This window comes from Melanerpes formicivorus, unplaced genomic scaffold, assembly GCF_026170545.1.
Source record: "Melanerpes formicivorus ecotype bairdi unplaced genomic scaffold, bMelFor1.0.p_v2 SCAF_144, whole genome shotgun sequence".
Taxonomy (NCBI): Eukaryota; Metazoa; Chordata; class Aves; order Piciformes; family Picidae; genus Melanerpes; species Melanerpes formicivorus.
Window position 1 is genome coordinate 129984 of NW_027142496.1, and position 24838 is coordinate 154821.

Sequence of the window (24838 nt, forward strand, 5' to 3'; positions counted from 1 at the left end):
AAGTCTATGGCACCAGATGGGATCCATCCCAGGGCAGAGAGCTCTGGCAGATGAGCTCCAAGCCACTGTCCAACATTTGCCACCAGTCCTGCATGACCACAGAGGTCCCAGGTGGCTGGAAGCTGCCAGTGTGATGCCATTCACAAGAAGGGCTGGAGGGAAGAACCTGGGAACTCCAGGCCTGTAAGCCTGACCTCAGTGCCTGGCAAGACTATGGAGCAGATCATCCTGGGGGCAATCACAGCAAACCTGCAGGATGGGCAAGGGCTCAGGCCCAGCCAGCAAAGATTTGGTGGGAGGGGCAGGTCGTGCCTCACCAACCTGATCTCCTTCTATGCCCAGGTGACTGCCTGGTAGGTGTGGGGAAGGCTGTGGATGTAGTCTGCCCGGACTTCAGCAAGGCCTTTGACGCTGTCTGCCACAACAAACTCCTGGCCAAGCAGAACAGCCCACATCCTGGACAGGAGCACTCTGTGCTGGGTTAGGAACTGCCTGGAGTCCTGGGCCCAGAGAGTGGTGGTGAATGGTGCCACATGCAGCTGGCAGCCGGGCACTAGTGGTGTCCCCCAGGGATCAGTGCTGGGTCCCATCCTGTTCAATATCTTTATTGATGATCTGGATGAGGGGATCGAGTCCATCATCAATAACTTTGCAGATGACACCAAGCTGGGGCAGGAGTTGATCTGCTGGAAGGTAGGAGAGCTCAGCAGAGGGACCTTGCCAGGCTGGACAGATGGGCAGAGTTTGGAAAGCATGCACGGACTCCCTGGTTGGTGAAGCAGGAATTGTTTAGTGGTACAGAACAAGCAGTGTATGTAGGAAAAATCAAGCAGGCTAAGCAATTCCCTGGCATTCTTGCACCACTGCTGCTAATTGAGTTTTCTCCTTTGATATGCAGCTCTCCATTATTATCTTCATCCCATATCAGGTTGAGCTTCTCCAGCATGGAGGTGAGCGTCCTTCTGTCTCGCACTTCAGGCTGTTTACTGCAGTCAGCTCTTCTTTATCATCAGACCGTTCTTCCGTCGTCAGCAGCCTGTTGTTCTTTCCTGTCCTGAAACCTTCCATAGATACTTTCTGCTTTCCTCCAGACAGAGTCCAAGGGCATGATATTGAACACATCCAAGTGCCAGGTTCTACACATTACCACAACAACCCCAGGCATTGCTACAGGCTGGGGTCAGACTAGCTGGAGAGGAACCAGGCAGAAAGGGACCTGAGGGTGCTGTTTGACACCAGCTGAACATGAGCCAGCAGTGTGCCCAGGTGGCCAAGAAGGCCAAATACATCCTGGCCTGCATCAGGAACAGTGTGGCCAGCAGGAGCAGGGAGGTCATTCTGCCCTGTGCTCAGCACTGGTCAGGCCACACCTTGAGTTCTGGGTCCAGTTCCTGGGCCCCTCAGTTTAGGAAAGATGTTGAGATGCTGGAAGGTGTCCAGAGAAGGGCAACAAAGCTGGGGAGGGGTCTGGAGCATAGCCCTGTGAGGCAAGGCTGAGGGAGCTGGGGTTGCTTAGCCTGGAGAAGAGGAGGCTCAGGGGAGACCTTCTTGCTCTCTACAACTACCTGAGGGCAGATTGTAGCCAGGTGGGGTTTGGTCTGTTCACCCAGGCACCCAGTACCAGAACAAGAGGACACAGTCTCAGGCTGTGCCAGGGAAGGTTTAAGCTAGAGGTGAGGACAAAGTTCATCCCAGAAAGAGGAACTGGCCATTGGAATGTGCTGCCCAGGGAGGTGGTGGAGTCCCCATCCCTGGAGGTGTTCCAAAAAAGAACTGGATGTGGCACCTGGAGCCATGGTTTAATTGTGAGGAGGGGATAGGGATGCAGACATAGGAGGGAATTGATGAGATCTGAGGTCTCTTCAAACCTGGTTGATTATGTGAGACTGGGAGGTACTAGGAGGAACTGGGGGTTACTGGGAAGTACTAGAAGGTACTGGGAGGCTGTGGAAGGACTCTGGGGGTGGAGAGTTACTGGGGGGGAGTGAGGGGGCACTGGAGAACTATAAGGGTTAACTGGGAGGTACTGGGAAGGGCTCTGAATGGCACTGGGAAAAACTCAGAGACTGTGGAGAGACTTTGGGGCGGTCTGCAGGGGGTGAAGGGGTCACTGGGGGTTATGGGGAGATACTCACAGTGCTCCCAGTGCTCTCCCAGTTGTCTCCCAGTTACTCCCAGTGCTCCCAGTTAGGTTCCTGATCCTTCCAGTTGTATCCCAGGGCTCCAGAACTGACTCCAGGTGCTGCAGGTATGGCTCCCAGTCCCTCCCAGTCCCTCCCAGTGCCTCTCAGCCCCTGCCAGCCTCCTCCCAGACCGGGAAAGGACTGGGAGGCACTGGGAGGGGCTCAGGACAGTAGTGGGGAGGTACTGGGAGACTGTGGAAGGACTCTGGGGGGGAATTGGGGATGCTCAGTGGGGTACAGAGGGTCACTGGGAGGCTGTGGAAGGACTTCCTCGGTGGAACTGGGAGGGCTCAGGGGGGCACTGGGGGTTACTGGAAGGTACTGGGAGGTAGTGGGGAGTACTGGGAGGCTGTGAAAGGACTCTGGGAGGGGAGGGTTACTGTGGGGGGAGTGAGGGGGCACTGGGGAAGTCTAAGGGTTAACTGGGAGGTACTGGGAAGGGCTCTGAATGGCACTGGGAAGAACTCAGAGAGTGTGGAAAGACTTTGGGGCGGTCTGGAGGGGCTCAGGGGGGCACTGGGGGTCATGGGGAGATACTCCCAGTGCTCTCCCAGTTGTCTCCCAGTTCCTCCCAGGGACCCCTAGTGCTCCCAGTTGGGTTCCCGCTGCTTCCAGTTGTGTCCCAGGGCTCCAGCAATGCCTCCACCTGGTCCAGGTATGTCTCCCAGTGCCTCCTGGTCCCTACTGGTCTCCTCCCATACTGGGATAGGACTAGAAGGGATTGGGAGGTACTGGGAGGGACAGGAATAAACAGGGAGGGACTGGAAGGGAGTGGGACAGTGTGGGAGGGGACGTGGAGGGACAGGGAGGGGACATAGTGGGAATGGACTGGGAGGGACTGGCAGGGACTGGGAGGGGACTTTCAGAGCTGTCTCCCACTTTTGTCCCAGTTGGGTTCCTGCTGCTTCCAGTTGTCTCCCAGGGCTCCAGGTCTGACTCCAGGTGCTGCAGGTATGGCTCCCAGACTCTCCCAGAAACTTCCAGCCCCTACCAGTCTCCTCCCAGACTGGGAAAGGTGTAGGAGAAAATGGGATGGACTGGGAGGCTGTAAAGGGCTGTGGGAGGGAAATGGGGGGCTGAGGGGGGGTACTGGGAATTCCTGGGTCACGCTCCCAGTGCTCCCAGTTGTTTCCCAGTTGTCTCCCAGTGGGGATGCTACTGCTTCCAATTGTCCACCAGGGCTCTTGCCAGGTAGTGCAGGTAGAACTGGGAGGGGACTGGAAAGGGATGGGGAAGGGACTGGTTGGGGACTGTGAAGGGACTGGGATGGAATGGGAGGAACTGGGAGGGGCTGGGATGGACTAGGGGGGCACTGGGAAGAGACTGGGATGGGAGTGGGGAAGGACAGGGAGGAACTGGGTGTACTGGGATGGGAATGGGACGGAACTGGGAGAGACTGGGAAGGACTGGGAGTGCACTGCGATGGGACTGGGAGGGGAGTGGGGAGCCAGTGGGAGGGGATTGGGAGGGAACTAAGAAGGGAATGGGAAGGGAAAAGAGTTGGAAGGGACTGGGATAGAGTGGGATGGATCAGGGAGGGAATTGGAAAGGGCTCAGGACAGTACTGTGAAGGACAGGGAGGCTGTTAAGGGCTCTGGGGGGGCACTGGGAGGTACTGGGAGGCTGTGAAAAGATCTGGGGGGGGAGGGTTACTGGGGGGAGTGAGGGGGCGCTGGAGAACTATAAGGGTTAACTGGGAGGTACTGGGAAGGGCTCTGAATGGCACTGGGAAGAACTCAGAGACTGTGGAATGACTCTGGAGGAGCTCGGGGGCACTGGGGGTCATGAGGAGATACTCACAGTGCTCCCAGTGCTCTCCCAGTTCCTCCCAGTGCTCCCAGTTGAGTTCCTGCTGCTTCCAGTTGTCTCCCAGGGCTCCAGAACTGACTCCAGGTGCTGCAGGTATGGCTCCCAGTCCTTCCCAGTGCCTCTCAGCCCCTGCCAGCTTCCTCCCAGACTGGGAAAGGACTGGGAGGCACTGGGAGGGTCTCAGGACAGTACTGGGAAGGACTGGGAGGCTGTGGAAGGTCTCTGGAAGGGAGTTGGGGGGGCACTGGGAGGCTGTGGAAGGATCTGGGGCAGGGAGGGTTACTGGGGGAGAGTGAGGGGGCACTGGGAAAATTCTAAGGGTCAACTGGGAGGTACTGGGAAGGGCTCTGAATGGCACTGGGAAGAACTCAGAGACTGTGGAAAGACTCTGGGGAGGTCTGGAGGGGCTGAAGGGGACACTGGGGGTTATGTGGAGATACTCACAGTGCTCCCAGTGCTCTCCCAGTTGTTCCCAGTGCTCCCAGTTGAGTTCCTGCTGCTTCCAGTTGTCTCCCAGGGCTCCAGCAATGCCTCCAGCTGGTCCAGGTATGTCTCCCAGTGCCTCCTGGTCCCTACTGGTCTCCTCCCATACTGGGATAGGACTAGAAGGGATTGGGAGGTACTGGGAGGGACAGGAATAAACAGGGAGGGACTGGGAGGGGACTGGGAAGGGAGTGGGACAGTATGGTAGGGGACTTGGAGGGACAGGGAGGGGACATAGTGGGAATGGACTGGGAGGGACTGGCAGGGAGTGGGATGGGACAGTAAGGGGATTGGGAAGGGACAGGGAAGGGACAGGGAGGGGATTGGGATGGGACTGAGTGAACTGGGAAGGGAATGAAAGGGACTGGGATGGACTGTTAGGGGCTTGGGTGGACTGGGATTGACAGGGAGGGCAGTGGTAGGAAATGGGAGGGATGGGAGGGGACTGGCAAGGAACTGGGAAGGGCCTGGGTCAAACTGGAAGGGGACTTGGAGGGAACTGGGAGGACCTGAGTGAAATTGGAGGGGACTGGGAGGGAGTGGGAGGAAACTGGGAGGGAATTGGTAGGGAACAGTGAAGGGACTGGGAGGGCACTGGAAGGGTAATGGAAAGGGAGTGGGAAAGGACAGGGAGGAACTGGGTGTAGTGGAATGGGAATGGGAGGGAACTGGGAGAGAATGGGAAGGACTGGGAGTGCACTGCGATGGGACTGGCTGGCCACGCCCCCTCCCAAATAAGGGAGGGAGAGTGAAACGGAGGAGGGCGGCTGGCCACGCCCACAAAGGGAGGGCAGTGAAGAAGCGAGGTGGGGGGCTGGCCACGCCCCCCCCCAAATAAGGGAGGGAGGGAGTGAAGTGGAGGCGGGTGGCTGGCCATGCCCCCTCCCCCCACCAAGCTAAAAGGGGTCTGGACCGTTTTGGACCAGTTTGGAACAGTATGGATCAGCTTCGACCAGTGTAGACTGGTTTGGACCGGTTTGGACCAGTCTGGAGTGTTTTGGACCGGTCTGGACCAGTTTCAAGCGGTTTCAACCGGTCCGGACCGGTTTAGACCTGTCTGGACTGGTCTGGACCGGCTTGGACCGGTTTGGACTGGTCAGGACCAGTCTGGACCGGTTTGGACCAGTCTGGACCGGTCTAGACCGGCTTGGACCGGTTTGGACCAGTCTGGACCGGTCTGGACCGGTCTGGACCGGCTTGGACCAGTCTGGACCGGCTTGGACCGGTTTGGACTGGTCAGGACCAGTCTGGACCGGTTTGGACCAGTCTGGACCGGTCTAGACCAGCTTGGACCGGTTTGGACCAGTCTGGACCGGTCTGGACCGGCTTGGACCAGTCTGGACCGGCTTGGACCGGTTTGGACCGGTCTGGACCGGTCCGGACCGGCTTCGACCGGTCTGGACCGGTCTGGACCGGCTTGGACCGGTTTGGACCGGTTTGGACCGGTCTGGACCGGTCTGGACCGGTTTGGACCGGTCTGGACCGGCTTGGACTGGCTTGGACCGGTTTGGACCGGTCTGGACCGGCCTGGACCGGTTTGGACCGGTCTGGACCGGCCTGGACCGGCTTGGACCGGCTTGGACCGGTTTGGACCGGTCTGGACCGGCTTGGACCGGCTTGGACCGGTCTGGACCGGTCTGGACCGGGCTTGGACCGGCTTGGACCGGTTTGGACCGGTCTGGACCGGCTTGGACCGTCTTGGACCGGTCTGGACCGGCTTGGACCGGCTTGGACCGGTCTGGACCGGTTTGGACCGGCTTGGACCGGTCTGGACCAGTCTGGACCGGTCTGGACTGGCTTGGACCGGTTTGGACCGGTCTGGACCGGCTTGGACCGGTCTGGATGAGTCTGGACCAGTATCGAGCTTGGGTGGCCACTAATGAGCTACGGTGGCCACTAATGACCCCCCCCAGCCTCTCCCTCCCTCCCCTCCTCCTCCTCTCCCCTCCCATTCTCCCTTTCCTGCGCTCCCCGTGGCCCACGTGGCGCAGCCAGCCACACTCCACTCTCTGACGTCACCGCGCGGGGCAGCCCTGGTGCCCTCCTCCCCCCTCCCGCCTGGGCGCTCCGCCCCCTTGCTCTGACGTAATCAGCAGCCATCGCCTCTCTGCCCCAGCTGCTCAGGCCACGCCCCCTGTGACATAGTCTGCGCTATTCCCCGCCCCCCCATAGCCATCCTGCTGCCCTCCTCCAGCCCCGCCCCCTCCTATAGCCATCCAATTGTCGCCCTCCAGCCCCGCCTCCAGTCCTCCAGTCCCACCTCCTGCAACCTCCCTCAGCCCTTTCCCCCGCCCCCTCCATAGCCATCCTATTTCACTCAAACCCCGCCCCCTTGTGACGCAGATGCCCTCTTGTTCCCGCCCCATCCCTTAGCCATTCTATTGCCTCCCTCTAGCCCCGCCTCCAGTCCTCCAGCCCCGCCCCCCGTAGCCATCCTATTGCCTTCCTCAAGCCCCGCCTCCAGTGACGTAACCTGCGCAGTCTTCCCCGCTCCCCCTCCCCTCTAGCTCCCTTCCCACCCTTTCCCTTTCCTATCCCCTCACAGCGCCGCCGCCGCTTTCTCTGCTCCCCGCCCCTCCTTTGCGCGGCCCCTAATCACGTGACGATCGCTGGGCGAATCTGGGTGCTGCGGGGTTCACCCTGGGATCGCTGGGCGAGTCTGGGGGCATTGGGGTCAGCCTGCAAGAGCTGGGAGAGACAGGAGAACAGCTCGTGAACTGGGAGCAGACTGCTCCCGACCGCGGCAAATCGACACCCACCCCCCCCTCGCTGCTGGTGTTTCTTGCCCCCCCCCCTCGCTGCTGCCCACCCCCAGACCCGTGGCAGAGTCCTGCAGCAGGGACAAAACAACTCCAGAGAGCAGCAGAGTCTACACTGAGCTGATGCGGAGTGGAGAAAGCAGAGGGGACGATAGTCACGCTGGCTAGGTCGGAGCCGAGAAGGCGAGGGCGGCGCCATCTTGGGAAGGGCAGGCACTGTCACGGAGAGGGCGACACCATCTTGGGAAGGGCAGGCGCTGTCACGGGGAGGGCGGCGCCATCTTGGGAAGGGCAGGCGCTGTCACGGGGAGGGCGGCGCCGTCTTGGGAAGGGCAGGCGCTGTCACGGGGAGAGCGGTGCCGTCTTGATGCCCTCACTTCCGTCTACATGCCCCCAGACCTCCTTTCTCACCCTCTAAGGCCCTTGAGGTGCTCGCAGCTCGCCTTGAGATGCCGGGGGAGATGTGGCTGGGGGGTCCTGGGACTGCAGGATACCCAATACCGGAGTGAGACCACCCCAATCCTGCGGGACCCCAAACCCTGGAACCCCCCAGAGACCTCTAACACAACACCACCACTCCCCGCCCCCTCAGCTGCTTCAGGACCCTCCAGAGACCCCCCCGGAGACCCTCCAGAGGCCGCCAGACACCTCTCGATGCCCACAAAGCCCCTCTAGACGCCCCAGAATACCTCTCTGCGCCTCCCTTCAGAGGCCACTCACACCCTAGGCAGCAGGCGACAGCAAGCAGTACCCGGCCGTGCCCACAAGGTGGGAGCAGTGAGCAGAAGAGTCAGGGGCGCTAGGGACACTGAGACTCCAGCAGTGCCACACAGCAACCCACACGCTGTGGGGACCTGACACAGAGACCCCGAAACCACACTGAGGCACAGACCCCCCCACTCCTCCGTGACCCTCCAGACATGACCCAGGAGCCCCTCCAGAGGTCCCCAGACACCTCTAGATGCTCCCAGAACCCTTCACATGCCCCCAAATTCCCCTTTCATACCCCCAAGCCCACTTCAGATGACAGCAGACCCTCCTTAACAGGCCCCTAACGCTCAGCAGGTCCGGTGCTGCTGTGCCTCGGGAGCAGATCAGCTGGTCTCCCTGCAGAGCTTTTTCCAGTCAATGAAAAAACAGCACACCACACACACATGAAAGACAATCCACTGTTTTAATTGAGAGACAGTTGCTATTTCTGTTTCAAACCACACCCCACACCCCCCCGTGGCTCTGCTCAGGATGTGCTTTTCTCCTCTAGAAGCCTTTCTACAGAACAGAGGGTGGTCACGTCAAGGCCTTTCTGCACACAAATCACTGTCCTTCTGCAATCTCTCAATAAGCAGCACCGCTGTTCCTCTGCTGGAACACCTCACACTCACTCTTACACTTTCCCGGGGCTTTCCCTCCCCTCCAAGAACATCCTGGCATTTCAAACATTTGGCATTTCAGGTCTGCAAGCAGCCTTTGTGGGAGGCTGCCCTCACCCCTCCCTCACTGCTCCTCTGCTGTATCCTCGCCCACCCCCCTGTGGCATCACAGAAGGAAAGACAGCTGAGCGGCTACGCTCCTGTTCTTTTTATCACCCCGAGCCGGGGACAGCCTTCTGGGCAAGGTTTGCAGCTTCAGCACACAGCTGAGCTTTGCTCTCACCCATTAAACCCTTTGGTGGTTTCAGCTTCCCGAGGATGTGTCGGCACAAGTCCTTGTCGGGGCACCGCAAACAGGGAGAGACAAAGCTCCGAGATCCAGGAAGAGGATGGCTGAGCAGACACTTCTAAAGAGAGAAACTTCATCAGCTGAACCTCACACTTCTCCCAGCTTTGCAACAGCAAAGAACTTTGTGAACAACACAGTGGTGCTCCTAAGGAGGTCACCAGCTTGCAAGTTACAGGAGAAATAAAAACCTTTTTATTACAGAAGCACTGGCAAAAATTTACGGACAGGAACAGCAGACGAGGAAATTCTGCGATTGAGCTAACGATAGACATCAGGCCTAGGATCTGGCTACCCTGACAAAGGATGCCAACAGGACAGAGTGAGGCCTCAGCAGCACTCCCAAAAAGCCCCACAGAGAGCCACAGGCTCTGGCCCGTGCCCCACCTACGGGCCGGCCCTCCTGGCAGCAGCGCAACACCACCTCTTCAGGAGCCCAGGGACTGACCTCAGCCCCCTAAGGGCCAGGCAAGGTTGGTTCCTGTTAGCTGCCTAAAGCAGCCTCCCCAGCCCTGCTTACAGGGACCTTGGGCTGCTGCTGGGGACAGAAGGGGGATGGAGGGCTCCACAACTCGTCACACAGACCCCGAGTACAGGGCTGTTAAGCTGACAGGGTGCCAAGGGAACAGGCTGCCATGAAGGCACAGACCCAGGCCCTGAACTACAGGGTGGGTCACCTTGCCGCAGCAACACGACCGAGCGGCTTCGCTGTGTCCGACGAATAAAAGGAGGAAGTTCCACAGGAACAGAAGGGAAAACCTTTTCACTGTGTGTGCCAGAGCCCTGGAGCAGGCTGCCCAGAGAGTTAGTGGAGTCTCTGGAGACATTCAAAACCTGCCCCAGGTGATCCTGCACTGGCACAGGGGTTGGACCGGATGCTATTTTGGGGTCCCTTCCAACCCCTAACACTCAGTGATTCTGTGATTAGCTATGCTGGTGACAGAGTCTCACTAAGTGGTCTTTAAAATGTTTTTCTTTTCTTTCAGCCTAGGAGTTTCATATTTAAATATACCTTCTGCTCTGTCTTCCCCCTTCCTTCTTCCATCTTGTGTCTAAAAACTAGGAGAGCTTGATGAGGTGTATCCTGGGCGTCCCAATGTAACACATCTCAATTGCTTACATGGATTTTGTAATCTTTTGCCCCATTGCTTGCACAGGGTGGATTAAGTTCATTACTTATAGCTTGTCAGGACAGCTGTTGAAGTGTCCTATGCAATGCAGGAGGAGTTGAATCCCATAGGAAACCACATTACTGTGCTTTGTCAGCCTGGTTATGGTCAGAAACCTCCTTCATTTTTTTTTCTCTTAAACAGATATATCACATGAGTCCCCAGAATTAATTTGCCTCTTCTCATAATTATTTCTTTAAAACTGTCTTAGAAGTGTCTCTGTCCTTCCCTCTCCCTCTCTCTAGATACTGGCCTCCTGAGCCCATGGCAGACTTGCACAGAGCTACTGCGAGCACCACTCTGCACGGCCTCTGGGGGGCTTTCAAGCACAGGCACCCCAGGAGAATCCAAACCTAACCTTGCAGCTGGCCTTAGAGCTCCTCTTTGGAAAACTGTCGCTGCCAGGGCCCACAAACCCAACATCCTCTGTCAGCAACCTGGATGTAAGAGCTGAAAAGTGTCAACAGAAATTGTACTTGGACACCTCAGGAAGATCCTTCAATGAAAGAGCTGGCTCCTCCTGAAGGGCAAGTATGAGTGGAGCTTTCAAAGTACCACACTTCAGAGCCTCCTGCTTGCTAGCACTAAGACAATTGTTCATGTAGAACGACTGGCCACTCACTTCAACAAACCCCACAGAACTGGCTCCTATCAACTCTCCAGAAGACACTGCTGCACTAGCTTGGCTGCCTGACCGGCTCAGTTCAGGTGGCTTAGGATCTCACAGAGGGTACCACAAGAACTGAGGGGACTGCAATCTTTGCAGCTTCAACTTTCCTTCTCTGCTACTTCTTTTTTCAGATGGATTTTTTTTCAAAGGGACTGCTGGACAGCAGAACAGGATGGATGGCTGGGCCCCAAGAGCGGTGGGGAACAGAGTAAAACCCAGCCGGTGGACGGCTGGGCACAAGTGGTGTTCCCCAGGACACCCCTTGTGAGAGAGTGAGTCCAGAGAAGGGCCACAAAGCTGGTGAGGGGTCTGGATAACAAGTCTTACGAGGAGTGGCTGAAGGAACTGGGACTGTTTAATCTGCAGAAGAGGAAGCTGAGGGAATTAAGGTATGGTCTGGCTTCAGCTCTCAACTAGTTCCACGTTGAGCAAGGACAGCTTGTACTCACAGAAGGCACTGGCTGCTTGGGTTCAAGGTTCCTGCAGAGCTCAGGCTATCTCTCTTCATTAGTGAGGTCGTCCTGTCACCTAGGCAGAGAGAAGAAAATGCAGCTATGAAATTAGACCACTGGAATCGTGAGACTCGTTCTGTGTGCGACTCCAGGAGAATCCAAACCTAACCTTGGAGCTGCCCTGAAGAGCTCCTCATAGCTTGAGGAATAACAGAGCAGGAACAATTCCCAAAAGGTTTTCACTGCATTCCTAGGGCACTTGAAGGATTGCCCTGGCTGTAGTTAATACCTAGAAATTCCTCTCAAAATCTTTGCAGCACAGCAAGGAAATTGAGGGATGGGAAGGCAATATGTACTTACACGTTAGGCAAGAATTGGCTTTGCAAACTAATCTCTCTAACTGTTGGATATGCACTGAACTTCCTCGAGGCCAAATGAGGACCCCTTTATTTGGGGAAGCCTCAATGAATTGGACTTGGGGGCCATCAGACTGGGTGACTACATCTGAGAGTAACTTCTACAAGTGTCAGCATGGGAAAGATAGCTCAGAAAGCCTGGGTCCAAAGTTTGACTTAAGAAAATATAGTATAGGAATATACTGTTGGCTGTGAGAAAGGGGGGAATTGACGAACAGAAAAGTCTCATTAACAGAACCACAGAGTTGATAAGAATTTTCCGCTTGTTAGCTGAAATGCTGGAACGCAGGGAGGGGGAGAGGGGTTGGCAGACAGCCTTTGGATAGATAAGGAATAACAGGATTTGTCAGTGATTCACTTCTGTTAGTCTTGGACAAGATGCTCTTTTGTATAAGATAAAGGACACCTGCATGATATGTGTACTTCTGCTCTTTTAGATAGATAAGCTTTGTATAGATAGGCAGCATCTGGACCTCTGTCATTATAGACAGATAACTTTTTGTATAAAAGTTTGCCCAAAACTCTCTGAAGACACACAGCTCTTTTGAAATGATCCTACCTGTGTCAGGCACCAGAATAGAAGCACGATACAAGAGACTTACTGAGTCTCTTGTGTGTCTTTCTCTAAGTCATTATCAACGCTGTTTGCAGCACAAACCCAAACCCAAACCCACCCCGAGACACCCCCAGCTCCCACGGGAGCCTGCAGAGACCTCCCAAAGGGTCCGTCGGAGGTGCCCAGCTGCCTCTCCACGACCCTTGACCCTTTCAGATGGCCCCACGAGAACTTTACATATCCCCAGACCATTTTAGGTGCCCCCAGACCTCCTCTGTCACCCCCAAAAGCCCTGCCGATGGCCCCAGACCACCTTCAGACGCTGGAAGGAACACACCTGGAAGTCCCGGGCCGGCAGCGACACCGGAAACCGCACTGCGAGCTCCCCGAATGCGCCAGGACCCCTTGCCCCGCCAAAGGACGGCGGTTCGCAGGCACCCTGGGGCACAGAACGGCGTCAGGCGCCGAATCAGGGCTCTCCGCGACCGCTCCAGCTCCAAAGCTGCTCAGCGCGGCGCCCGCCCCCCCGGCCAGAAAAGCGGGGCGAAGCCCGCGAGGAGGGCGCGTGCGCGGGACCGGACCCGCTGCGGCGCGGGCGCCGTATCCATAGCGACCACCGGGACGCTGCCCCCCTGGCGCGAGCAGAGCCGGGCTAGGGCGCAGGCGCCGGATCCATAGCGACCACCGGAACGCTGCCCCTGTGGCGTCAGCAGAGCCGGGCTAGGCCGCAGGCGCCGGATCCATAGCGACACTCGAGTCAAGCTCTCCGCTCTCCGCTCTTCCCCTAAGAATTTTCGAGCATTCGGCGCAGTTAGGCTGCAGAAATTAGCTCCCCCGGGGCGGCACACGCCGCGGCACGGCTGCACTGCCGGCCATTACACACAGGGTTGAGCACTGAGCTCCCACGGGGCGGTATACGCCGCGGCACGGCTGCACTGCCGGCCATTACACACAGGGTGGCAGCATTGAGCTCCCACGGGGCCTCTGGGTACGGTTGAGGCAGCAGCCGCCACCCCCGCAGAGCCCCACCGGCCAAGCTCGGACACGCCCCCCCCCCCCCCCCGCCAAAAGCCCCGCGCTGCCCCGCCGGTGGCCACCCCCCCAAGCCCCGCGCACCTCCAGCGGCTGCTATAGAGAAACCCCACAAAGCAGCAGAGACTGGCACTGACCTGGGACACAGCAGAAGAGCTCCAACCTCTACCAGCCACAACCCTGAAAGCATCTGGCACCACGTTGTTGAGAGCGCTGCCATGCTTGGGGGTGGGGTTCAGGCTGGGGGGCGGTGACACGCTGGAGGGGGGTGGTGACATGCTGGGCGGGGGCGGTGACATGCTGGGCGGGGGCGGTGCCACGCTGGGGGGGCGGTGCCACGCTGGGGGGGGCGGTGCCACGCTGGAGGGGGGCGGTGCTACGCTGGAGGGGGGTGGTGCCCCGCTGGAGGGGGGCGGTGCCCCGCTGGAGGGGGGCGGTGCCACGCTGGGGGGGCGGTGCCACGCTGGGGGGGCGGTGCCACGCTGGGGGGCGGTGCCACGCTGGAGGGGGGCGGTGCCACGCTGGGGGGACGGTGCCACGCTGGGGGGACGGTGCCACGCTGGGGGGGGGCGGTGCCACGCTGGGGGGGGGCGGTGCCACGCTGGGGGGGGCGGTGCCACGCTGGGGGGGCGGAGCCACGCTGGGGGGGCGGTGCCACGCTGGGGAGGCGGTGCCACGCTGGGGGGGCGGTGCCACGCTGGGGGGGCGGTGACACGCTAGGGGGGCGGTGACACGCTGGGGGGGCGGTGACACGCCGGGGGGGGCGGTGCCTGCGTTGTCACCTCACTCTCAGCTTTCCATGGGTTTTATTCTCCTCCAAGACAACACGTTGAGTTCTGAGCAGCTGAGGAGCCCTGGGGAACACCTGTACAGAAATGTTCCTCCAAGAGCTGTCAGAAAAACGTTCGTTCTGCCAGCAGGCAGCTCTGGCTTCAGAGCAAAAGCCTTCTGTGATCATTCTGTTTAGCTCAGCACCAGCTGCAGCCGTCACTATTACCAGAACTGACTCCAGGTGCTGCAGGTATGGCTCCCAGTGCCTCTCAGTCCCTGCCAGCCTCCTCCCAGACTGGGAAAGGACTGGGAGACACTGGGAGGGGCTCAGGACAGTACTGGGAGGTACTGGGAGGCTGTGGAAGGACTCTGGGGGGGAATTGGGGATGCTCAGTGGGGTACAGAGGGTCACTGGGAGGCTGTGGAAGGACTTCCTCAGTGGAACTGGGAGGGCTCAGGGGGGCACTGGGGGTTACTGGAAGGTACTGGGAGGTAGTGGGGAGTACTGGGAGGCTGTGGAAGGACTCTGGGAGGGGAGGGTTACTGAGGGGGAGGGAGGGGGCACTGGGGAAGTCTAAGGGTTAACTGGGAGGTACTGGGAAGGGCTCTGAATGGCACTGGGAAGAACTCAGAGACTGTGGAAAGACTTTGGGGTGGTCTGGAGGGGCTGAGGGGGGCACTGGGGGTCATGGGGAGATACTTCCAGTGCTCTCCCAGTTGTCTCCCAGTTCCTCCCAGGGACCTCTAGTGCTCCCAGTTGGGTTCCTGCTGCTTCCAGTTGTGTCCCAGGGCTCCAGCAATGCCTCCAGCTGGTCCAGGTATGTCTCCCAGTGCCTCCTGGTCCCTACTGGTCTCCTCCCATACTGGGATAGGACTAGAAGGGATTGGGAGGTACTGGGAGGGACAGGAATAAACAGGGAGGGACTGGGAGGGGACTGGGAAGGGAGTGGCACAGTGTGGGAGGGGACGTGGAGGGACAGGGAGGGGACATAGTGGGAATGGACTGGGAGGCTGTAAAGGGCTGTGGGAGGGAAATGGGGGGCTGAGGGGGGGTACTGGGAATTCCTGGGTCTCTGGCCTGGCAGAGAGGGACCTGGGGGTACTGGTTGATAGTAGGCTGAATATGAGCCAGCACTGTGCCCAGCTGGCCAAGAAGGCCAATGGCATCCTGGCCTGGATCAGGAATAGTACGGCCAGCAGGAGCAGGGAAGTCGTTCTTCCCCTGTACTCAGCACTGGTTAGGCCACACTTTGAGTCCTGCATCCAGTTCTGGGCCCTCCAATTCAAGAAATATGTTGAGTTGCTGGAACATGTCCAGAGAAGCGCAACAAAGCTAGGGAGGGGTTTGGAGCAGAGCCCTATGAGGAGAGGCTGAGGGAGCTGGGGTTGCTTAGCCTGGGGAAGAGGAGGCTCAGGGGAGACCTTCTTGCTGTCTACAACTCCCTGAAGGGAGGTTGTGGACAGGCAAAGGTTGGTCTCTTCTCCCAGGCAACCAGCACCAGAACAAGAGGACACAGTCTCAAGCTGCACCAGGAGAGGTTTAGGCTGGAGGTTGGGAAGAAGTTCTACACAGAGAGATAAAATAATGCATGTACACTCATGTCTTGCTAGCAAAAATACTAATATTAGGAAATAATTTCAAAATTTTAATCTACAATCATCTCCTGGTGTGGCAAGACTGCAAACACTGAACACACTTTTCCTTTCCATCAGCTGTAGGTGTGCTCATTTACTTCCCTCCATGCAAAAGACTGACATGGACGCTTGTCTGGATCCCAAAGTGGAAGGAAAGAAAAGCAACATTTGAGACACTGTTCTGCAACTAAAAGATATTTACAGCTTATCTGAGTTAATGAAATCTCTCCAGCTGTGGAAATTCTCCAGTTGGAACCTACTTCTGGGTGGATTTCACTTCTGTCCCAAGAAGTCAATTGAATGGTATATCGGGGTAGTAAAGTAATGAACCATAGAATCAATAAGGTTGGAAAAGACCTCAAAGATCATCAAGTCCAACCTGTCACCCAGCATCTCATGACTATTAAACCATGGCTGCAAGTGCCAAGTTCAAAATCCTCTCTTGAACACCTCCAGGGACAGCAATTCCACCACCTTCTTGGGCAGCACATTCCAAAGGCGAACTTTCTCCTCACTTCAAGCCTAAACCTCCCCTGGTGCAGTTTGAGACTGTATCCTCTTGTTCTGCTGCTGATTGCACCAGAATAAGATAGATTGCATCTCTCTTCTACCTACTACCCTTATTTCTGTTCTCCTTTTCTTCCTTGAGTCATGTCCTAACCCCACAACCAATAAGCAGTGTTTTTTACACACTCTCCCTGTAGGAAAAGAAGCTTATGCAGGCATTCATGGCCACTCAAAAGGAATTTCTTCCCACTCAGTGTGTTCAGAAATTAAGTTCCCAGATAAGAATTTCCTGAGATGCTGCTGTCTTGATTGCCAGCTCTCATTTCTTGTATGGGTATCATCATTGCTTCTAACAATAGCACATATATGATCTATTATACTGTGTGATGGCTTTGTGGGAGTAATTTTTTGATTCCCGTTGTTAGGAAAAATAACATGCTGTAATAAAGAACAGCATAAGCCCTAGACAGCTCTCAAAGCCTCCTACTCTCAAGGGATAGTCTGCAGTATTAAAAAAAAAAAAAAGACAAACTCAGCTTGACAGCACTGGAAAAAAATATGCAGAAACAAGCACAAGGAGGCCTATGATACTCAAAGCTTCTTAGTAACATGAGAGGTGTTTTTAGTATGACACAACTGAACATAAAGAAAGGCAATTTAAGTATGTTTCCTTTACTGATTTCTTTGACAACTTTGGAAAATTCCATTGTGTCATACTTTTTTCTTGTGAACAGCAATATTTGTTTAGGTGTGGAGGCTGACTCAAATAAATGACAACAACATTTGTGTTTTGCAAAGGCATGGGATAAAAGGAACTCCCATGTCATAGAATTATTACATTTTCATTGTTTTTCTAATCCTATATTCTAAGGAATACCACAACCGAGTCTGTGCTAATTTAAGAACCAGCACGTGGCTTCTTCTGTGACACTTTTTCTTCCCCATCTAGATAGTATTTGAGGGTACTTTCTTAGTCTTTCTATCATACTGCAACTCAGACAAAATTTCAGTTCAGACTGGTCAGCTAGTCAATTCTAGACACATCTGCCACTCACATTAGCTCCAAGGGGCTTGTGCAGTAGAAAGTAAACTTTCTGAAAGTAGCACAGGGATGCTCAGCCTACATGGAGAAGTTAATGAATGATGAAACCAGTGGTGTTGTCAGCATCCTGCAAGAAAACATCCAGATGATTAACACATTCCAACAACATCAATGCTTGACGTACTGCTTGTACAGCATACAGATGATCACAGTGATACCTGGGAAGCAGGAAACAATGGGTAGAAATGTGGCAACATCAGTACAGAAAGGAGGAAAACCAAAAAACTATTATAGGACTGGAATGAAAGAAAAAACAGAGGCCTCCTCACTGCATTACAGTACTACTTCTTGTCAGGAAATCTTTGGCCATGTTATTTCCCTTTTATGTGACTTCCCCTCTTCATATTTGTGACTTGTATGCTGCATCTGATCACAGCTTCTAAAATTAGAGAGGAAATGCATTTCGTGATTTTTCCTTTCTAAAATATAAGCAGAAAATGCTACATGGGAGCAGAATAGTTTAAAATGGCTGATCTAATCCTGTGGCATTAGAAATTAACCTCTGTAACAGGAATACAAAGAGATTAAGGTACAGATCTGTGAAAGCACTGAGGCCTGATGCAGAGGAAGACAGACATCTGATGAGTCTAGCACTATGGCTTTATTCTAACTCACAACATATATTTTCTGATCATATATAAGGAAACTTAAAATGCAAATAAGGACACTAACCTGTAGCAACAATACTATGTATAATCCTTTCATAGAAAGTAACATGCATTCTCTATTAAAAATAAACATTGCATAGTTTAAAGGCACAAAGTAAATCTTTACAAAGAACTAACATCATCTCTGAAAGGAAAGGCAAAAGATTTCAGAACAAGTTTCATATCCTTGTCCTCTAGCCATATAAAAACTAGGTGCCTAGTGTAGGTTTAATGTATAGTTTCTGGACTATCTTGTTGCTGAGGGTGCACTCAATGCCACTGTCCATGTCACCCACAAAGATGTTGAACAAGACAGGTCCCAGGACTGATCCCTGAGGGACTCCGCTTGTCACTGGCCTCCACTGGGACATGGAGCCATTGACAGCCACTCTTTGGGTGTGGCCATCAAGCCAGTTCCTTGTCCATCTAGTGGTCCACCCATCAAACCCATGTGTCACCAGTTTGGAGACCAGGATGTGGTGCTGGACAGTGTCGAAGGCTTTGCTCAGCAGACACGCTGGAGGGAAGGGAGGCCATCCAGAGGGACCTTGACAGGCTGGAGAGGTGGGCACAAGCCAACCTCATGAAGTTCAACAAGAGCAAGTGCAGGGTCCTGCATCTGGGTGGAGGCAATCCCAGGCACAAATCCAGGCTGGGCAGTAACTGGCTGGAAAGCAGCCCTGAGGAGAGAGACTTGGGGGTGCTGGTGGACACAAAGCTCAACATGAGCTCTCAGTGTGCACTTGCAGCCCGCAAAGCCAATCAGATCCTGGGCTGCATCAGGAGAAGTGTGGCTAGCAGGTCGAGGGAGGTGATCCTCCCCCTCTACTCAGCCCTGGTGAGACCCCACCTGGAGTACTGTGTCCCGTTCTGGAGCCCCTATTAAAAGAGGGATGTGGAGGTGCTGGAACGTGTCCAGAGAAGGGCCACGAGGATGATCAGAGGGCTGGAGCACCTCTCCTATGAGGACAGACTGAAGGAGTTGGGGCTGTTCAGTCTGGAGAAGAGAAGGCTCCGAGGTGACCTAATTGTGGCCTTCCAGGATCTGACGGGGGCCTACAGGAAGGCTGGGGAAGGACTTCTCAGGATCTCAGGTAGTGATAGGACTAGGGGGAATGGAATGAAGCTAGAGGTGGGGAGATTCAGGCTGGGGGTGAGGAGGAGGTTCTTCACCATGAGAGTGGTGAAACCCTGGAATGGGTTGTCCAGGGAGGTGGTCGGGGCCCCGTCCCTGGAGGTGTTTAAGCCCAGGCTGGCTGAGTCTCTGGCCAGGCTGATGTAGTGTGGGGTGTCCCTGCCCATGGCAGGGGGGTTGGAACTAGATGATCCTTGTGGTCCTTTCCAACCCTGAAAGATACTATGATACTATGATACTATGATGTAAACATGTGTGATACCTTGCTCTCCAAACATATTTTAGGATGAAGTAAACTGCCCTCTGGAGGGGTCTTACAGTGAAGATCAGACATTCAGCTGGGACTAGATACCTAACTTTAAGATGACTGGGGTTAGATGAGATAAACTCTCCTCTGAGTGTACACAAGGTCTAGTGACAGATAAGAATTTAAAAACTCTTATCTACTTTATAGTAGTATGTTCCCTGAGTCTTGCACTGTTATCTTTAAGAAATGTTTATTTTCATTCTTACTTTGTGAGATATGGAGAAGTTGTTCTCTCAAGAGAACAACTTGCTTACATACAGATATGAAAAAAGAACATTTGCTTCTAATACATGTAAATACTTGCCTGCAAGAGCAACCACAGGGTTTTGTCATTCAAATGCATTCAGAGCTTAATAACGTTTAAACTCTTCATTTACATTTCGTTTTGTGTTGAATTCTAAGATTTAAAGCTGGGGAATTTTTCTTCTCTGGTTTTGTTCCTTTTCTACGTGAAAAGGACTGTTTCTGTTCTGGGGAAGAAGGAATGACAAAATCAAATGGAACAGTCAGAAACCCACTGCTGAATAATATGCACAACAAACATGGAAATTTGTTAAGATTTGTATATGCATCAGCTTGATAGCTACAGTGTATAGCCCAGCTGGTGTGAAGCTACATATATTTACTAAAACCAGAAGGTGGCATCAAAGACTGTCTAACATTTGCAACAGAAAGGGCTAAAAGCACAGAGTTGAAAACCTTTGTTTTTCATAATAGGTAAAATAATGTGAGTATGGGGAGTCACCACCCCTTTAGTAGTCTTAGGAATTTGGCGTTAGGCAGATTTCTGGAAATTTGTCCAGAAATAGAATCTAAAGTATTATGACTCACTCATCCCAGATGAATTCTTTTTTATGAATCATTATGAATAAATAAATTTGTTTGGGTTTAGTAAATGTATAATGCTGTCCTCATATCAGTAAATGTACTTATTATCCATAAAGTTCAGTTAGTTATCTTAGCTCACTTAACATACATAGTCTATGTAGATTATATTTAACTGATGCTGTTCATCTTGTCTATCAGGCACTTAATCTGGATTTTATCACTCCGTTGCATTTTCTTTTCTGCCCTTCAGCACTACCCAGGAGTGAGATAAAGTGCCTTCTCTGTAGTAGCCCCTAGTCAACCTCACCTTCATTATGAGAGGCTGTCCTAGGAGCAAACTAAATGGATTGAGTTTGTGGAAAGCAATAATGCCCTTCAGGTTGCTCAAGTTGCCTCAAGTTGCTCCTCCAAGAGAAGCAGCAGCATATGGGGTGAGGAGTACTGGTGGGGTGACTTTTTCTGCATGCCACAGAGGTAAAGGGAGCCAGGTGAAAACTGGTTAATTTTATTTGTAACGGGCAGTCTTACTAATGTGCTGGCAGAATGCATACTTAAGATAGTTGCAGATTATGACATGTCCACTGAAATCCATACAATGTTTAGGGTTTAAAAAACTTTTTCATGCAAAAAAATAACTTCTCCAAGGTGGTCTGCATGATAAACCAAATTATGTTTATTTTTTAAGGGTATATAAGTTTTCCTTTTTAAATATTCAGCTAACTACATATCATCCAACTACTGAAATAATATCCTTGACTAGAAAACATTTCTTCAATGTTGGCAAATAATGTTTGATACTTTGTTCAAAGTACTTGTACTGCGAAATTCCCCTCTTTGGCAGACCAGATGATTTGCTACTAGCCAATAAAAGTACCCATACAAGTTCAGCACAAGTAGTAGAATTACTGTTTAAGCTATTCTGTTTTTCCTATGAGGTACGATGATTTATCAATTCCCTCAGCATTACGCAACCGGTTACAGTGAATCCTAAATTTGCATTTATGGACAAAACTTCACTCCCATCTTTGTAGTCTTGTGTACACTTGTGTTTTCATCTCACTGAACTCAAATATCACAGTATCACAGTATCACAGTATCACCTAGGTTGGAAAGGACCTCGAGGATCATCGAGTCCAACCTGACACCGCAGACCCCATGACTAGACCATGGCACCAAGTGCCACGTCCAATCTCCCCTTGAACGCCTCCAGGGTCGATGACTCAACCACCTCCCTGGGCAACCCATTCCAATGCCGAATGACTCGCTCGGTGAAGAACTTCCTCCTCACCTCGAGTCTGAACCTCCCCTGGCGCAGCTTGAGACTGTATTATACATTTTAATCTGCATCTGATGTATCACCTTAAATAATCCATTGTTAATTTCTTCTTTCTTCTCCTCTACTACCTTGTTTTGCTGTTGTGGACTTTGAAGCAGCAGTGTTTCCTTCTTCCTTCTTTACAGAAATTCAGAAGATAAATAACCTAATTAAATCTATGACAGTGCTGAAGCATCATTCGCCATGCTATACCTTGTCTGAAATTCAAATCTTCAATTTTGTCCTCAAGTCTGTCTCAAGTCTCCACACTGTTCATCGGCCACCTGTTTAAATACCTTGGATTTTTGAAATTGTACTAACATCACTTCATAATATTGAAATGAAAGCAGTGATCTATAAGGTATATAATACATATCTAAGGTTTGCAGATTCCAGGTTTGTTTTACTTTCCTTCTCAGGTAATCCTACTAATTAAAGAATTCACAAATGCATTGCAATTTCTATGGTGTGTTTTTCACCCCTTTTTGTTGCTTTTGACAACTGAAACACACTGGAGCAAAATTATTGACAGGAATACTAAAATGAGATGCCTGCTTGCTCCTTTTACTAAGTTAATCTTTTTACTTTCAGCTATTCTCTATGCCACCATACTAATTGTCAACATTTTTAATTTTAACATTGAGATATTTTCAGTTGTCCTACTGTGTCTACTACATGTAACTACATGTCCTACTCTTAGTCTTTCCTTAGCCCAAATATTTATATTTCTTCTATTGCTGGATCATAAACTGGATCTTTCTTCATCATTTTTATATTGTGCCTCCAACCAATCTTCAGCTGCTCATTATAGAAATACAATAGCATAGCATAGCATAGCATAACATAGCATAGCATAGCATAGCATAGCATAGGCCAGGTTGGAAGAGACCTTCAAGATCATTGTGTCCAACCTATCATCCAACACCACCTAATCAACTAAACCACACAACCAAGCACCCTATCAAGTCTCCTCCTAAACACCTCCATTGATGGCGACTCCACCACCTCCCTAGGCAGCACATTCCAATGGGCAATCAATCTCTCTGTGTAGAACTTCTTCCTAACCTCCAGCCTAAACCTCCCCTGGTGCATCTTAAGACCGTGTCCTCTTGTTCTGCTGCTGGTTGCCTGGGAGAAGAGACCAACCTCTGCCTGTCTACAACCTCCCTTCAGGTAGTTGTAGAGAGCAATAAGGTCACCCCTGAGTCTCCTCTGCTCCAGGCTAAGCAACCCCAGCTTCCTCAGTCTCTCCTCACAGGGCTTGTGTTCCAAACCCCTCACCAACTTTGTTGCCCTTCTCTGGACACGCTCCAGCAAGTCAACATCCTTCCTAAACTGAGGGCCCCAGAACTGGACACAGTGCTCGAGGTGTGGCCTAACCAGTGCAGTGTACGGGGGCAGAATGACCTGCCTGCTCTTTCTAGCAATGTGGTATTCAGGAACCAATTCTCCTAATTCTAGTATTTTGTGATATGAAGTGCATAGTTACTTAGGGCAATGTATTTTGCCTGCTCTGACTCTTGCTCATCCATGTAAAAAGCTGAAATCAAGGATTAGAGAGCTGCAGCCTGATGGGAAGGAAGCAAAGGGCTACCTGCATTCCATTCTTCAACAGGCATATGGAGAAAGCTCGTTCAGGCAAGTACTTGCTTACTTTGCATTAGGCACCACACTTGCATGTCAGTTATTAACTATATGATCAGATAATAATATATGGTACAGTGTGTTTTTTGCAAGTATTTCAGAACAAGCATGAAATGATGAGGGACTGTAATATAATATTGTGAAGTAATTATTTGGAAGCCTTTCAAGAAAACCTGAAGGAGTGGTATTGTCAATTTTAGCATTAAAATCTGGGTTTGGTGATACAATCTAAGAGAAACATTTGGTTCAGCTCTTTTATAACAGGTCTTTTGTATTATCAGATTTCTCCAACCGTATTGTAGTTTTCTGAAACCACTTATCAGCAAAAATGCAACCCACTGAGCTTACTGGACAGTCCTTCACAAACTTCACCAGTGTGGGTCCTTCCCATGGGTTGCAGTTCTTCACAAACTGCTCCTGTGTGGAGCCTCCATGCAGGGACACAAGTCCTGTTAGAGACTCTGCTGCAGCATGGACTCTCTATGAGCTATAACTCAGGGAGACGATCTGCTTTACCGCAGTCTTTATCTCATGGTGCAGGAGGATCTCTGCTTTAACACCTGGAGTACCTCCTCTTCTTCACTGTCCACTGTGCCTGCAAAGTTATTTCTCTCTCATTTTCTCATTCTTTTCTCCCAGTTGCAGTTGTTAAGCAATTTTTCCCCTTGTTAAGAATGTTTTCACAGAGGCTCTACCACCATTGCTGATTGGCTTGGTCTTGGGCATAAGGAGGTCAGTCTTGGAATTGGTTAGGACTGGCTCTCTCCAACATACAGGAATCCTCCACTACCCCCAAAACCTTGCCATGTGAACCCAGGCTGCGCCAGGGCAGGTTTAGGTTGGAGGTTAGGAAGAAGTTCCATACAGAGAGAGTGATTGCCCATTGGAATGGACTGCCCAGGGAGGTGGTGGAGTCGCCATCATTGGACGTCTTCAGGAGGAGACTTGATGGGGTGCTTGGTGCCATGGTTTAGTTGTTTAGGTGGGTTGGATTGGTTGATGGGTAGGACGCGATGATCTTGAAGGTCTCTTCCAACCTGGTTTATTCTATGTATGTAGTACAGTTTCTATCCATACCACGATGGATTTCAGTGATATAGTTAAGTGTGTGGGGAGCAGGAGACAAGGAGACACAGATGGAGGTACTCTGTTATTCCTCTGCAGTGAAGAAATAACTGAAGTTAGCCATCTAGACTAAACTACTTATTAAGTTAGCCTTTGCAGTTAACAGAGGCTTATTTCTCTACAGAGTCATTTATCCTGCCTTAAGATAAACATCTAAGATTAGTAGTATAACTTTTTGCAGCTGGTTTATCTCTCTGTTGATTTTTGGACAATTAGTTTAGAGGAAGAATTTGAACTTTATACAGATGAATTTAATTCATTTGAATACCATCTGTAAATATTTGAGTCTTTTCATTTTAAAAAGAATACAGGTAGAAAAAGTATTTCTAATATAAAGAACAGAAACAGAGCAAAGGTGGAGGTCCTTGAATGGGTGATACTAGTACATACTCTCATAACAATTCTGCAGAAAAGTAGGAATTGCCTTCTTTGAGGCAATTTAAGTAGGTTAACTTTATCAGTAATGTTGAAACGAGTAGGAGTACCAGCTATGTAATACAGATGTATACTATTGGGACCTATAAGAAGAAAATCTGAGATCAGTGAAAACAAAAGAGTAAGGGGAGAGGGGTGAAAT

At 52.1% G+C, this 24838-nt stretch overlaps 1 protein-coding gene and 2 long non-coding RNA genes across 3 annotated transcripts; 1 reads left to right on the plus strand and 2 right to left on the minus strand.

Annotated features, from left to right (window-relative positions):
* Positions 1–599: 599 nt before the first annotated feature.
* LOC137456951 (uncharacterized) lies at positions 600–6575 on the minus strand. The gene is made up of 5 exons (XM_068168624.1): positions 6561–6575; positions 4437–4920; positions 3984–4151; positions 2136–3189; positions 600–1751 (listed from the first exon to the last, which is right to left on the minus strand). Exons 1-4 carry the CDS (start codon positions 6573–6575, stop codon positions 2765–2767), a joined length of 1092 nt encoding a protein of 363 aa, XP_068024725.1. The 3' UTR covers positions 600–1751; positions 2136–2764.
* Positions 6576–8389: 1814 nt separating this feature from the next.
* On the minus strand, positions 8390–13476 carry LOC137456945 (uncharacterized). The gene is made up of 3 exons (XR_010991173.1): positions 13383–13476; positions 11239–11317; positions 8390–9011 (listed from the first exon to the last, which is right to left on the minus strand). It is a non-coding gene; the product is annotated as an uncharacterized lncRNA (long non-coding RNA).
* Positions 13477–14028: 552 nt separating this feature from the next.
* Positions 14029–16542, plus strand: LOC137456943 (uncharacterized). The gene is made up of 3 exons (XR_010991172.1): positions 14029–14266; positions 14745–14834; positions 15730–16542. It is a non-coding gene; the product is annotated as an uncharacterized lncRNA (long non-coding RNA).
* The last annotated feature ends 8296 nt before the right edge of the window (positions 16543–24838 follow it).